This window comes from Pseudonaja textilis, chromosome 1 (genome assembly GCF_049901715.1).
Source record: "Pseudonaja textilis isolate UNSWEBS1 chromosome 1, rPseTex1.2, whole genome shotgun sequence".
Taxonomy (NCBI): domain Eukaryota; kingdom Metazoa; phylum Chordata; class Lepidosauria; order Squamata; family Elapidae; genus Pseudonaja; species Pseudonaja textilis.
This window is the reverse complement of record NC_141990.1, coordinates 246,642,499-246,658,099: the sequence shown is the minus strand read 5'-3', so window position 1 is coordinate 246,658,099 and position 15,601 is coordinate 246,642,499. Positions and strand designations below refer to the sequence as shown.

The 15,601-nt window shown below is 34.8% G+C and overlaps 1 protein-coding gene across 6 annotated transcripts in view; it reads left to right on the top strand.

The window, feature by feature from the left end:
* The window catches only part of ELP4 (elongator acetyltransferase complex subunit 4), a 158,499-nt gene that overhangs the window by 43,584 nt on the left and 99,314 nt on the right, over window positions 1-15,601 (top strand). For 5 of the 6 annotated variants that reach the window (XM_087921211.1, XM_087921210.1, XM_087921212.1 and 2 more), the window contains 3 exons: window positions 7,659-7,798; window positions 9,086-9,170; window positions 11,756-11,944. In XM_087921211.1, coding sequence (XP_087777337.1) covers window positions 7,659-7,798; window positions 9,086-9,170; window positions 11,756-11,944 — 414 coding nt within the window. Of the gene's footprint in view, window positions 1-7,658; window positions 7,799-9,085; window positions 9,171-11,755; window positions 11,945-12,926; window positions 14,384-15,601 lie in introns of those variants that run through there. The other variant, XM_087921214.1, reaches the window with a different exon arrangement.

Genomic DNA, 15,601 nt, shown 5'->3' with positions numbered 1-15,601 from the left:
TCTGTTCCATGGTAATGTAGTTTATTTCTCCTTGTGCCTTGTAGGTTATAAAACCCTGTTTATTCTTAAATTTATTATCTTATACTTAAAAGAATAAATTAGTTTCTTCCTTTTTTTCAGCCTCTGTGGTCATGCTGCCACTAAGAAAGATTATTCATGCTTACTTGATTCAGGTGGGCTTTTTGCAAGCTTCCCCAGTAGTCTGGGGAATGTGGTACATTGAGGTCTATTCATTGGCTTCTAACATAGACAGGCTTTTATTACCTAGTGTTTTATTGCAGCCAAATCCTAGGTCTCCATGCAGTTGTAGGCACTGTGCTTATTCTTTAAAATCAAGAAAGGTTATCACCTACCTTAATCCATGCAATTGTATGGATTAGGGACACCAGTGTTCCCCAGGATTCTCAAAGAGGATCCTGGAAAATTCTTGTTTCTTCTTTTTTGCTGTTCTTACTGAATTCTCTTGGGACTCAGTAAGGATTTGCATCTGAAATAGGCAACCTGGAGCTTTTCTCAATGAAGACATCAGATCAAAGTTCAGTTAGTCAAGGCCTTTCTAAAACATTAAGGGGGTTTGGGCTTACACAATAAAAAGATGAGCTCTGGCAGAGATTGCAGTAAAAACATTCTATCAGTAATCCGGATAAAGAATAGATTATAGGGCAAAGAACAGCCCTTGTTTAAATTGCTTTAAGAAGTCGAAAACTAAATAAATTGGAACTTGTGGTTTATTTTGCACAAGGCACATATTTGGTTTTAGTTTGCTTAGTATTTAGAATTGGTCTATCATATGACCGTATTTACTGTAATAGCTCAGAAAACATTACGATATTCAAGTAATTTTTAATATGTAATACTTTGTCCTAAAATACGAATAGTTAGTTTAAAAACCATTTTACTATTATATTTGTCTTTTAAAACATACTGAGTTTTATATTCTTTTAATTAACTAATAATTAGCTTCTTCAGTCATTTTGTTTAAAATGTACAATTTTCAATTTTGATATGCTACTTTTTAAAATCCATAACAAATATAAGTATTTAACACAAACAGAATTTCTAAAATTAATTATACGAATATTTGGTGTTCTTTATATATGAATAACCTTCCTACCCACCCCACACATAGTAGGTGGGAGGAAAGACATATACCGAAAAGGCGATATTGAAAAATATTAAACTATATCAAACAGTATACTCTTACCACACCCCACTCCAAACCCCTTTAATTTAAAGAGAAAGCTAATATAACTATTATTATTCTTCTGTACAATATCAACATTTTTAAAAAATCATAATCATATGAAGTAACTGCTAATTAATTAACTGAAACTTGTTTCAGGTTCATATGTAGCGTAACCATCATTGTAGCCATCATTGTTCTCATTTGTTTGAAAAATATTAGTACAAGAATACAAAATGCAAACTGGAGGTCCTTAGAAATTAATTAATTTCATTAATATATCTGTTCAGTGGGATATCTCACTAATTTTTAAAAAGAAATCTGAATATGATTCATAACATATACTGTTTTGCAATTCATTTTATAAATTAAAATATAATACATTGCAAAGGAAAAGTACAGTTTTAATCCAGTTATGAGTATTATACTGAGAACAATCAAGCACTTTGATGTTATATTCCAACAGATTGCGTCAGAGCGGGAGCCTTTTCCTTCAGTTTCTCTGAAAACTAGTTTCCTCAAACTCTTTTCTTTTTTATTTCTTGTAAAGGCTACTATTTTAAGAATTTATTTCTGGATTCCTGTTCCTTCCCATTCCTGTTTTATCCCATTTCTTTTAGATTAAGTCTTTCAAATGTGTGAAAACTGTCTCCCTGTAAGTCATTACAGAGGCATTTTGGCTGAAGAGCAGTGTAATGTTTTAAATGTGGAATTCTTGGTGCTCTGAGCTAGATGGTTTTTTTGCAGACATGTCATTATCGTACTATGTAACATCATCAGCTCAATGCTTTAAGTAACATATCTACAGTAGATAAGCTAGCATTTAACAGTATCAATTCCTTCTTTCTGCAGCAACCCAGGCAAGCCCCACTTTTTTCTACTTTTTTTTTTTTTGCTCCAGAGCAGATGCAAGTAGAGGAAAACGGGAAAATCTCATTGTGCAACGAAAACTTTGTTCAGAAACATAAGCTGAAGCCTATAAAAATATGTCCAACACTTGAAGTTGTGTGTATATAAATATCAATATGTGGTTAAGAACAATTTTAGTAATAATCACATAGTCATTATTATCAAATTTGAGAGTATGTATTCTGGCACAATTTTAACACTTTTTTATTGAAACACTGATAGTTTTTAGTCTTCTACATGGAAGATTCTTACTCTTTTAAATGGGTGATTGATTCTATCAAGCTGACAACAAATTGCATGTATGTTAAGAAGAGTAAACTGTATGCTGACCACTGAAGCAGGGTTGATGTGATTTTTGTAATATATATACAGCTTTATAATATTATCCTATAGTAATAGACATGTACATTTGATAATTGGTGAAATCCTTCCTTAGCTGGGGAGTCGGTTCAGGAGATTCTAGTTCCATGATGGCAAGCCATTTGTGCTGGCATGCAAGCTGCAGGCAAACTTACCTCACTGCACATACGTGCGCCTCCCAGCTGATTTTCGGCTGATTTGAGGCCTTTTCGGCCTCCCAGGCTTGAGGAAACCTCTACAGCCTGAAAGATAGGCACGTTTCATCACTTCCTGTATTTCCGGAAATATCAGAAGTGATGAAACAGGCCTATTTTTTAGGCTTCAGAGGCTTTCCTCAAGCCTAGGTGGCCGAAAAAGGCCTCAAACAGGCCAAAAATCAACTGGGAGATGCAGTGCAGGTAAAGGGGCGTGCGCAAGCACAGGGGGCATGCGCATTGCCTTCTGGGTGCTGGCACGCGAGCGCACATGAGCAAGCACACACACAATTTTTGGCACAGGAGCCCAAAAGGGTTAGCCACCACTGTTCTAGTTCATTGTTACTGGAGAGCATTTGCTATCTATGATTCTATGTTTCAAAAGGAATATATACATTACAGTGATAGCTTTGTTAGAAAGTTGGGACATAAATTTGCTTAAGTTGTATCTTACTTGAATGTTAAGAATTAGTAAGGAATTAAAATATTTATTTATCAATCAGATTTATAAATCTGCTCAATGCATAACAATTCTGGCCCGCACACAAATTAAAGCACAATACAATAATGGAAAAAAGATGATAACCCTGGGACCTACATACCCAACACATTGATATAATTCATTCAAAAGATTAATATTCTTGTAGGAAAGGAGCCAGGTCTTCAAAGTTCATCTAAAATTCAGCAAGGTTGGGGCTACATGAAGCTACAGAGGCTTATTATTCCTGAGATCAGCAACAGTTTTAAAGATAGAACCTAGAACATGGCCATTCTGTCAGATCATATTAACAAAGACAGTGGCAGAGAGGTGATTCCTCAGCTAGCCAGGGCCTAAATCCGATTTTGTAGACTAATATAAATATACAGTCATGTAAAAAGAAAATACACCCTCTTTTTGGGTTCTGTGGTTTCAGGACATAGTAAAAATCATCCGGTCCTTAGCTGTTCTTAAAAGTAGGAAAATACAACCTCAGATTAACAACAATACATGACATATTTATTTTATTTATTTGTCAAGTGATTATAAGATAACAGGTATAAGTATAAACATAGTTATGAATGCATGAAATGGATACATATAAGGGGAAAAAAACAGTAGGACAGGGACGGTAGGCACGTTGGTGCACTTATGCACACCCCCTACAGACCTCTTAGGAAAGGGATGAGGTCAATAGTAGGTTAAAATTTTGGGGGTTTGGGGAAGAAACCATAGAGTCAGGTAGAGTATTCCAGACATTGACCACTCTGTTGCTGAAGTCGTATTTTCTGCAATCAAGTTTGGTGCGGTTTACCTTGAGTTTGTATCTATTGTGTGCTCTTGTGTTGTTATGGTTGAAGCTGAAGTATTCATTGACAGGTAGGACATTGCAATGTATGATTTTATATACCATGCTTAAATCAGACCGAAGATGGCGTAATTCAAGGTTTTCTAGTTCTAGAATGTCAAGTCTGGTGGCATAAGATATTCTACAACGAGTAGAGAAGTAGAGAACTCTTCTTATGAAATATTTCTGGACTTTCTCAACTGTATTAATATCAGATACTTAATGCGGGTTCCAGACTGATGAGCTGTATTCAAGTATTGGTCTAGCAAATATTTTGTATGCTCTATGCTCTAGTATGCTCTAGTATGATATTAACAGAGAAAAAGCTACGTAGGATTAATTTAACAACTCTTAATGCCTTTTTGGCTATGTAGTTACATTGGGCTCTAGATCTTTAAATCATTAGAGATGAGTACTCCAAGGTCCTTGACAGAATTTGGATCATCAACAAGGTCTTGACTATTCAGCTTGTATTTTATTTTCTGTTTTATTTTTTCTTGTCAATATGTAAGACAGAGCGTTTATTTGTTGAGATTTGAAGTTGCCATTTGTTTGACCATTCTGATACATAGTGAAGGTCTTTTTGAAGGGTAGCAGTATTGTCTGTGGTGTTGAACAGCTTTACATCATCAGTGAAAACACGAGGGGTGTCATAGTCAAGGCCTGTGGGCCATATCCGGCTTGCAGGGTGCTTAGATCTGGCCCACAGGACACCCTGGAAACAGCCAAGGATCGGTCCACAGTGCCTCTGCCAAGGAAAATGGACCTCCCAAGTTCCATTTTCATTGACAGGGCACTCAGACCAACACAGACACCCTGACATGAGTAACATTGAGCTGGCCATGCCCACCCAGCCCCCTGAGGTCAAACACAACCCTGATGCGGCCCTCAATAACATCCCTATATTACACTGTTTTATCATTTATTTTACAAAAGAAAGCAAAATGGGGAAAGGTGTGGAAAACTGAGCACGCCCTTATAGCTTCCATCAATAAGAAGAGTTTAAGTAGCAGCCAGGTGCTGCTAATCAAGTGCCCTTGATCAATTTATTATCAGCAAGTGTGACTACCTCTATAAAAGCCAAAGTTGAGATGTGTGTTAACATAATGCCAAAGAAGAAAGACATCAGCAATCATCTTAGAGCAGTAATTGTTGCTGCCCATCAATTTGGGAAGTGATATAAGGCCATTTCCAAACAATTTAAAATCTGTCATTCTACAGTGAGGAAGATTATTCAGAAGTGGAAAACATTAAAGACAGATGCCAATCTTCCCAGGAGTGGATGTCCCAGCAAATTCATCCCAAGGTCAGAACATGCAATGCACAGAGAAACTGCAAAAATTCCAAGAGTTACATCTTAGACTCAGGCCTCAGTTAGTATGCTAAATGTTAAAGTTCATGACAGTACTGTTAGAAAAAGATTGAAGAAGTATTGTTTGTTTGGAAGGCCGGCCAGAAGAAAGCCGCTTTTCTCTAAAAAGAATATGGCAGCACATGTTAGATTTGCAAAGTTGCATCTGAATAAATCACAAGACTTCTGGAACACTGTCCTTTGAACAGATGAGATCAAAATGGAGATGTTTGGCCATAATGCACAATGCAAAAGCCAAATACAGAATACGTTTGGCCATAATGCAAAAGCCATAAAGCAAAAGAATAGAACAAGCATTTCATACCAACTGTCAAGCACGGTGGTGGAGGAGGGATGATGATTTGGGCTTGTTTTGCAGGCACAGGACCTGAAAATCTTGCAGTTATTGAGTCAACCATGATGTGATGACCCAGGACAAGGCACAAAGGTCACATAGCAGGGAGTTCAAATCCCCTTTAAAGCTCCACATTTCCCCTCAAACACTCCCATCAAACGACAAATGCCCCTCCCCATAGCCTCTCCTTAAATCTCAGTTCCCAGGTGTGCCTTGTGAAGAGGGGTGGTGTGCTCTTCTCCCAAGTTGTCAGGTTGGCCTACTCTGTTGCTGCCTTCTCTCCACTCTCCCTGCATGGGGATCAGGATCTTGCCTTCTCTCCACTTTCCGTGCTTGGCGATCAGGAGCTCATCACCTTTAGCTCTGTCGCTCCTCATATCCATTGCTTGCCCTCTCTCGATCATCCTGCTCCTGTTCCTCCCTGCTAACAAGCCATCCCAATACTGAATGGCCCTGGGCTGACGTGGCCTGCTCTTCCCCACATTCCTCCAAAGCCAATGAAACAGCCCCTTCAATCTCAGCCCCTTCTGGCTCATCTTCCTCCGCAAATTCAGGCTCCGACAGGGGCTTGACACATGAACCCCTCTATATACCAAAGTATTCTATAGTTAAATGTGAAAGTTTGTCCAACAGCTAAGGCTTGGCCGATACTGGGTCATGGAACAGAACAGTAATCCCAAGCACACTAGCAAATCTACAAGAGAATGGCTAACAAAGAAAAGAATCAAGAGTTGCAATGGCCCAGTTAAAATCCAGACCTCAATCCAATTGAAATGCTGTAGTGGGACCTCGAGAGCTGTGCATAAATAAATGCCCACAAACCTGAAAACTGAAGCAATATTGTAAACAAGAATAGGATGAAATTTTCCACAGCAATGCTAGAGACTGATCATACATAAAGTCATACCTAAAATGATTACTTCAAGTTATTGCTACTAAAGATGATTCTACAAGTTATTAAATCATAAGATGTACTTAATTTTTCACACATGACTTCTCCATTTTGGTTTCCTATTTTTAAAATAAATGATGTGTAAAATGTCATGTGTTGTTTTTCATCTGAGATTGTAGTTACCTACTTTTAAGAACTGCTAAGGACCAGAAGATTTTTACTATGCTCTAATATGTAAAATCAGAGAATTCAAAGAGAGTGTACTTTCTCTTTTTATTTGACTGTATGTGCACAATTCTTTTTCTTTTCAATCTTTTTGTTTTTCTGGGTTTATAAAAAACGCTGAATTGAGTATGTCAGTATCTCATCACAGAAAGGTACATTAAAATGGCTATAATAAGCTTTCTATTTAAGCCTACTATACTGTATTAGATTATCAGTGTCAGTAATAAATATTACATATTGTAAACCTCCTTAGGAGTTTTGAAATATCTTAGCTCTGGACAATCTTGAATGAAACAGGTTCAGCATCAGATTCAAGTAGAATGTCCTCAACTTACAACCACAAATGAACCCCAAATTTCTGTTATTAAGTGAGACATCTGTTAAGTGAGTTTTGCCCAATTTTACGATTTTTATTGCCACAGTGGTTAAATGAATCACTTAATAAATTATAAGTTGATAAATTAGTAACCCAGTTGTTAAGTGAATCTGGCTTCCCCATTGACTTTGCTTGTCAGAAGGTCACAAAAGGTGATCGCATGACCTTGGGACACAGCAACGGTCATAAGTATGAACCAGTTGCCAAGCATCTGAATTTTAGCACATGATCATGGGGATGCTGCAAATGTTGTAACTTGGCCATAAAAATGGCCATAAGTCACTTTTTTTCAGTGCTGTTGTAACTTTGAATGGTCATTAAATGAACTGTTGTAAATCGAGAACTACTTGTAGATGGCTTTGATTACCCAGATTCATGATGAACCCTAACAATTAGATGTCACTAGACCACTTTGGCCTTTTAAAATCATTGACAAATTGTATATTATATGCTATTCTTCAGAGAATAACATTCATTGTATTTCACAGGTAACCCACATACCCTTTTCAAAATTTGGACACTACTTTGATTTATCTAAAACAATGGCTCCAGAACTAATCCAAAATATTAAATGGGATGGTTTTTTCATTCTTGAAGAAGCAGGCTTGGATATTGATGAAAAGTCATGGTGAGTTCACAATTCTTGGGCCGATAAGAAGACTAATTATAAAAATATATTGACTGGCCAAGAACACAAGTAAAACACTTCACAGTTTGCCAGTATTTTCACTTTATGTTGACTACACCTCTTAATTGCAGAAAACTGGGTTTGAAAAAAATGCAGTCTTGTTAATTTATTGATAGATACTCTTTTTCTCTGTGCCCAGAACGTGCTAATATGGTTAACTCTCCTAACTAGCCAACTGTAATATTTGTTATAGCCTACTTTAAAGATTTGACTCACTGTTAGACAACAAATTAAAAATTAGGAAAACCCTATTAATATAATACACACAGAGTCTGATTGTTAGAAATACTTTTATGTTAGTATCAGTATATAAGTATGATATATGGGAAGGAAGGAAGGAGTAGGAATTATGTGGAGGAAAAAAAGAGCTGATTGTAGCAATCACTCTGAAGGAAAGAGATATATGGAGAATTTGCTTTCCCCGAGCCATATCAAATGCTGCATTTTGGGTGGGGATGAATGCTTTGAATTAATGGAATTACAACTATTGAGATGTGAAGAAAAAACATTCATGGACAACCTGACTTACAATCTGGTCTGTAAACTACCCAGAGTCATTTCATCAGGGAGATAAGGCATATAAATTTAATTAATTAATAAAGTATGTCGTGTGTAGGTTTTTTTCATCTCAGTGAACTTAGCCATTAAAACATCAAGTTGCCTCCACCTGATATGTTTTAGCTACCTGGTTGTATAACAACAGTAGTTGGAGCCAGAATCATAAAATAAAGGCTGTGGAGATCTGCATGCAGAAAAGGAACTATTAGTTCAACTCTGAGTTTCAAAACTCTCCAGATCTAGAGAGTTCCCACATTTATGTCTGAAAGGAATAGCACTTCCACAAGCATAGCTAATACACAATGTATAATCCTCCAGGGGTTACTGTGATAACTTCACAGAAATTTGGAAGTGCTATGGGAATTGCAGAACTGAGGCTGGAGTATTCATCTATCTTCTAGGTAGTAGATTTAGATAAGCCTATTCAGATCAATAATGTCATGAATTCACTTGCTTTATTGAAGTAGCTCTCCATAGCTCATTGGTGAACTAAAGTGCTGGAAATACAGGAACTAAAAACCACCCAAATAGTTGTTTTATCTGCCGCCACACTGAGCATTTGTTAACTTGTTTAAAGACATTTACTTCTTATCTCTTACATTTGTAAAATGTTTAAATGTTTCAGCTAATATAAAAATATATTAAATAATATTCTGATTCTCCCTTTAGTAATAAGGCATGTGCTTACACCAGACTGCTTCACTCTATTCAGAAAGTCATTCTTCAACAAGGATATAATGGGTCCACTTTGCAGGTATTAAACTTTCTTCATATATTTAGAAGCATAAGATACAAACATTTTATAATATCTGAATGGATGATTCAGCAACAAATATGTTTGATGCCAAGGACTGATGACAATTTCATAATACTTGTTTTTCAATGACAACTTACAGTATGAGAGTTCATTGATGATACTTACATTTTTCATTTATATACTGTATATTTGTGGTTGGAAAAAAATACAAATGTTTAGTGCATAAAGGGTTAACTTTACTATCTCATTCTCTTAAAAATATGATACTGCTAATCTCTAGCAGTTGAACCTTTGATCAATTTCTCCTTACAATTTTACATTCTTTCTCTGGTTTTATTTATTTTTGTATTTGTCAAGCAGAATTTTCCTGTTTAATTTAATTCTCAGCTTACACGTAGCTTTATGGGTAAGCAGGTTTTTCCTTTAGAAGTAGCAGTGCCCTTCTGGATAAGTAAATTGGTCCCTGACAGGCACCTCTGCTTTGGTTGCCATAGCAACAGGCATGTCGTAACAGTTCTCCTAGTACAGCATGTTGAGCTGTTCCTCCAAACATGATGACAGGTCCTTTGGAAGCAGAAATTCATAGAATATTAGAAGCAACTGCACCAAAGCGACAGGAAAATACTGACAGCAGATAGCAAATAAGATATTTCTGGAAAAGAGGTAGGTTTGTTTGTTTTCCCTTGATACTGCGAAAGAGATAAAAATAGTATTTAAGTATAGTCTCTCAGTTGTTAACAAAATTATGTCATCTGAATTTTAGAAGAAAAAAACATACTCTTAGCCTGGTTCTGTTCCTTAAATTCAGGAGAGTGAGTTTCTTTCCACTTGTATAGGATTATCTTCTTTGACATACCCCAGCCTCAAAGCTCACGAAAAAATCCATTTTTTAGGAATATAATTCAACTTTACACTGAAATCCTTAACTACATTTCCTCCATATGTATTTACTTGAAATCAAAATAGCGCTATTCTTGTGACTGGACATTTTGTCCCATGTAAACTCTGTTAAAGTACACTAGCAGCAATATATTTTCAAGTTTATCCATGTTTGATTGAAGATCATCTTCAGAAAATATCATCTAGAGAGATGTGTAATGTATTATTTATTGCTTTACATTTATACCTCACTTTTGAGGATATTGTAACAGTTCTCCTTCAGCAGTTCACAATCAATATAAAATATTTCAATAAAAATGAAATATTTTATTTATGCATAAACTCCTCCCCCCACGTGTGTGTGTATAAAGATAGATAAATGAAAATTGGGAGGGAATAAGGAATATATTTTCTTCTACTAAATTCATTTTATTTATTAGCTTTGTATCAGGCCTTTCCATGAAGTGTGCTCAACATAGTAATGCTGTCAAAAAAGTAAGGTTAAAATCATGATCCGTGTATTCCACATCAAACCTATTTTAGCATTATGAAGAGAAAAATGAAATCTATAGTAGTTAAAATCTGTTCAGGAACAAGCTGGTTTCAGAAGGTAAAGATCCTTTTTTGCAGATGAGTTCTATCAGTGGATAATTTCATTACTTTAATTGGTTGGCTTTTTAAAAAAAATATACTTTATATTTCAGAGAGATATTTTAATTATTAAAATTAAGTTATATACCATGTGCTATTATGTTATATACCATGTGGTAAACATCAAAAATGTTTTTATTTTATTTTTAAAAAATCATTTGTTGTAGTTCCCTTTTTTCCTTTACCAGTTAATCTAGAAAACCAGTATAACTGTTTGGACTATAAGTTATATTTAACTGGTTCAAAGATTTAATTAATTTTAATGTATTAATTTGTTATGGTATGCACTTCAAGAATCTTTAGATGGCTTACAAAATCTAAAAACATTAAATTTAAGACAGTTAAAACCCACATAAATAGGCAGCCTAGACAAAGATAAAATAGTAATATTTATGTATAGATGTTCATTTATTTAAAAGATTTATATGGTTACCTATCTTAAGTAATAAAAATCAAATATAATTTGTGTGTGTGTGTGTGTGTGTGTGTATGTTGTGTAATCAAAACCAAATATAATTAAATGAATAAATAATTGAAACTAACAGAGTTGGAAAAGATCTCTGAGGTCTTCCATTCCATAACTAAATGTTGGATTAATTAACTTCCAGAAGCAATGTTTTGGGTTTTTTTCTTTTAAATGAAACAAATTACAAGTTAATTTTCAATAACATTTTATTTATTTTTTATTAAATCAATGTATTGATATAATTATTTATAGTCACTTCAAGCACAGTTATTGACATTTTAATGAAACAGTAGTAATATGTATATTACACCAGACACTTGTAATATGTATCTATATCCCCAAAAACATCCCAATTGTTTTTTTTTCTCAATACTGTTTTTATTTAGATAGTATTGGAATACTTAAATTGGCCAGCTGGAAAGGCAACTGTGGGTTTTTGTTTGTTTGTTTTGCATTTATATTTCTTAACTCAGAAGTTGCTTTCTCCTCACTGCAGATAAAATAGCAAGTTGCCCCAAAGTTAGTTTTTTCTTCTTAAAGTTTCAGGTTCCACTAAAATCCTTTTTCTTTTTTTCATATTTGATAGAAAAAACAAAGGAATGTGTTGAGAATAGGAATTCAGAGCCTTGGTTCAGTATTATGGGGTGATGATATCTGTTGTACTGAAAATCCAGAAAATCTGCACAGCCTCACCAAATTTATGTATGTTCTACGTGGCCTACTGAGAACATCATTATCTGTCTGCATCATCACTGTTCCAACTCATCTGATCCAGGTTGGTTTAATCCAGTTACTATAATCAATCCTGTTAAATAAACAAGGTCAGTGGATTATTGGTAATCAGAACATGCTAGGCTAGGAGAATATGACTCAATGTCCTACTTCAGTGATTCTCAGCCTGTGGTCCGTGGACCACTGAGGGAGTGCGATATCACCATAAGTGGTCCACAAAGGCTTGAAGATATGTTATGATTTAAATCTTGAGTTATGTCTTGGGTATCTGTGGCCATGGTCAGTGGCCACAAAAGGTATTTAAAGGGGGTGCGTGGTGAAGAAAAGGTTGAGAACCACTGCCCTATTTTGTTGTGGCCATTTTCGTTTACTAGCAGATAATTTTCAATTTCCTTTTTATTTCGTATAGCCAAATTAAACTGGGGTGGGTTTTTTGTAACATTCTCTAGTACTTCATAATGATTCAGTAAAGAGAATTATTTGTATAGTTTCATCCTGCAGTGGAATTTTTGCTTTCTTCAAATGGCCACTGCAGAAAGCAAAGGCATTCTAAGGAATGATATTGGATCAGCTGCATGGGATGGTCCAGGATAAGGAAAGAGGGAAAATGGAAGATGGTGCTGCATTTGTAATGTGCCTTTAATAATTTATTCTGTGGGAATTATTTTTTATCAAACAAAAGATTATTGTTTTCTAAAGAGAGCAATACAAATATTTGGGAATCTACCAATTTAATGAACAATCAAATTTTATGTTTCTGAAACTAGACCCCCTCTGTCAAAAGATGATATCTTGATTCTGATTCTGTTTTAAGTTTCTGAAATGTTCTCCACTGGGTTGGTGATTTGGCTTTGTGATCCCATATATTGTCTCTCTGTTTCTAGACACGGAATAGGAAATAATTGTTTTAATAATTGTGATATGTTTGTTCCATGGGTTGAAACTTAAAGAGTTTCTAGGAATAGTTAAATTTCCAGGACCTCCTCTCTGTTAACACATAACTTAATAGAGTGCTTAAATTGCAGAGCAAGCTGTCATTAGGAGGAGCAAAGCGCCTGAGGTTTTCCTATATTACAGACTACTCAGTTCCCAGAGCCCTGCTGTGTAGTTGTTCCAGTCTCCAAGAAGCCTGTTAAAGAGCTCCCAAGAGCATGTGTCCAGCCCTCCGTGTTAATAGTTAATTGGTGAGGATGGCAAGATGAGAGGACAGCCGAACATGTGGTCTCTCCGTCTCAGGCACTAGTCAGACTTTTTAGTTCTAATAACAGCAGCTGCTCACATTCTCACTACTCAGCTTCTCACAACTCTGTTGCTGGGATTTGTGAGTGGATTAGAAATGTAAAAAAGATCTTTGTCTAAAAGACAAACAATTTCCTTTCCTTCCCTTCTTTTATCTATGCTTCTATTTGTACAGCACTGTATTGTAAAGGTAATAGATTTATTATTTTGGAAGCCTACCTTTCAGGAAAATTCTTTACAAGTCATGTCAGATAATTAAGATAGAATAAAATGAGCAAATTTAGGATCAGTTTTTTAACATTTAACAGTCAAAATACTGCTAGTATAGTTAGTGCTATATTTCTAAAACAATTTTTAGAAAATAATTTATGTACACTCTTTACGTAATCCAATACTTTCACACTTTCTAATCCTGTAAACTTAATCCAGTAATTTCTAGTTTAAGTAATTTATACTATAAAGAAAAATCTATACATAATATGGATTGATAGATTTGTTTTAAGTTATATTCCAAATCATCAACAATTAAAACTAGTTCTTAAAGAAAGAGAAGCTTACAAAAGTAGTTAAACAAAGTATAAGCAAATCCAGATAGAAAATCAGTAACTATAATGACCATAGGAACATAGAGTACAAAGATCAAATTATGTTAGTGATTGTATTAGGTTATATGATATCTCTTTCAACAAAGTAGCATCTGTTTACTAATTAATACTTTTTTCTTATATTGAGCTATACCAAATGTACCCTTCAGAAGTGTTTTCTTAATAAGGAAAATATACAGTAATGAATCTAGAGCTAGATATTAAATAAATGGAAATTCATCTGGGGATTAGGGACCCTAAGGAAATTTTTGAAGTTGGAAGTCAGTTAGAGATACTTAGAACATGTGTAGCTTTGGTAATGTAAACTGTTTCTGGAATTTCCCCTTCCCATTGAAACATCTCAGTTTTAGGGAGATGCTTTTTCTGTAGCTTACAAAAGTATAGTGAAGAAAAGAAGAGGCAGAAAAGCACAAGTATGCAAGACTGACAGGCTATTGATGTTCACAACAATTTGCAAGATGTTTAACAATAATGAATTGGAAATGGAAATTTATATCTTACATCATGTTCTATACTGTTCAGTTCTGCACTGACCATATAAAATTCATAGTTTATTTGTTGAACCTGTCTCATAAGAAAATGGAATTTGAAAATATATTACCAATCTATGCTAAAAAAATAAAATATTTTCAACTCTATTTTTGTGCCTTATTTTTAATTTTATTTATTATCATTATTAAATTATATTAGATTAAAATATATTAAAATGTTATACTTATATTTTATATTTAATACATTCCAAAGCTAGTTTTAAAAAAAGATAAATAGCATTTAAATTATTATCTAGCAGTTGATACATTGTATAATTTCCATGCTGCAACCAGAAAAATCTCATGCTCCTTCAAAAGAAAGCATTAAAATAATTAACTCTCATGAGAACATGACTAGATTTATGATACAGTAGATATAAAAACTCTACAAACCCCTGTTAAAGTGCCAGGTTTTTGAGATGTAAAAAAAAAGGATAAATCAGATTTTTTTCCACATTTAATATAATGCATATATAAACTGTAGAATTCAGCTGAAATCTTTTAAGTAAGGAAATAAAAACTAGAATAATGCTGCGTAATGATGCACACCCTTAAACTAATACTTTGTTGAAGCATCTTTTGATTTTATGACAGCCTTCAATCTTTTGGGTTAGGGACTTATCCGCATGACACATCTTGCCTTAGGAATCTTTGCCCACTCTTCCTTGAAAAACATTCCAAATCTATCAGAGACATTTCCTGTGCACAGCCTTCTTCAGGTCACCTCACAAATTTTCAATTGGACTCTGATCTGGGCCCTGGTTGGGCCATTTCAAAACTTTGATCTTCTGATGAAATCATTCTGTTGATTTGGAGGTATACTTTGAGTTGTTGTAGAATTAAAAGATGAAATTCCTCTTCATCTTCAACATTTTTAGCAGTGACCTGAAGGTTTTGTGCCAAAATTGACTGATATTTGGAACTGTTCATAATTCCCTCCACCTTGACTAAAGCATCAGTTTCAGCCGAAGAAAAGCACCCCCAAAGCATAATGCTGCCACCACCACGCTTCACTGTGGGTATAGTGTAGTTTTGGTAATACGCAGTATTGTTTTTGCACCTAACATACTTTTTGGAATTATGACCAAAAAGTTCAGTCTTGGTCTCATCAGGCTATAACACATTTTCCCACATGCTTTTTGTCGGACATGATGTAGGTTTTTGCAAACTGTCACCAGCTTTGGATGATTTCCTTGGTAAGAAAATGCTTCCATCCTGCCACCCTACACAGCCCAGACATACAAAGAATCTGAAAGATAGTTGTCACATATAGCACACAACCAAAAGCACCTTTGGTATACAACCAATACTTGCCAGAACTTTTTA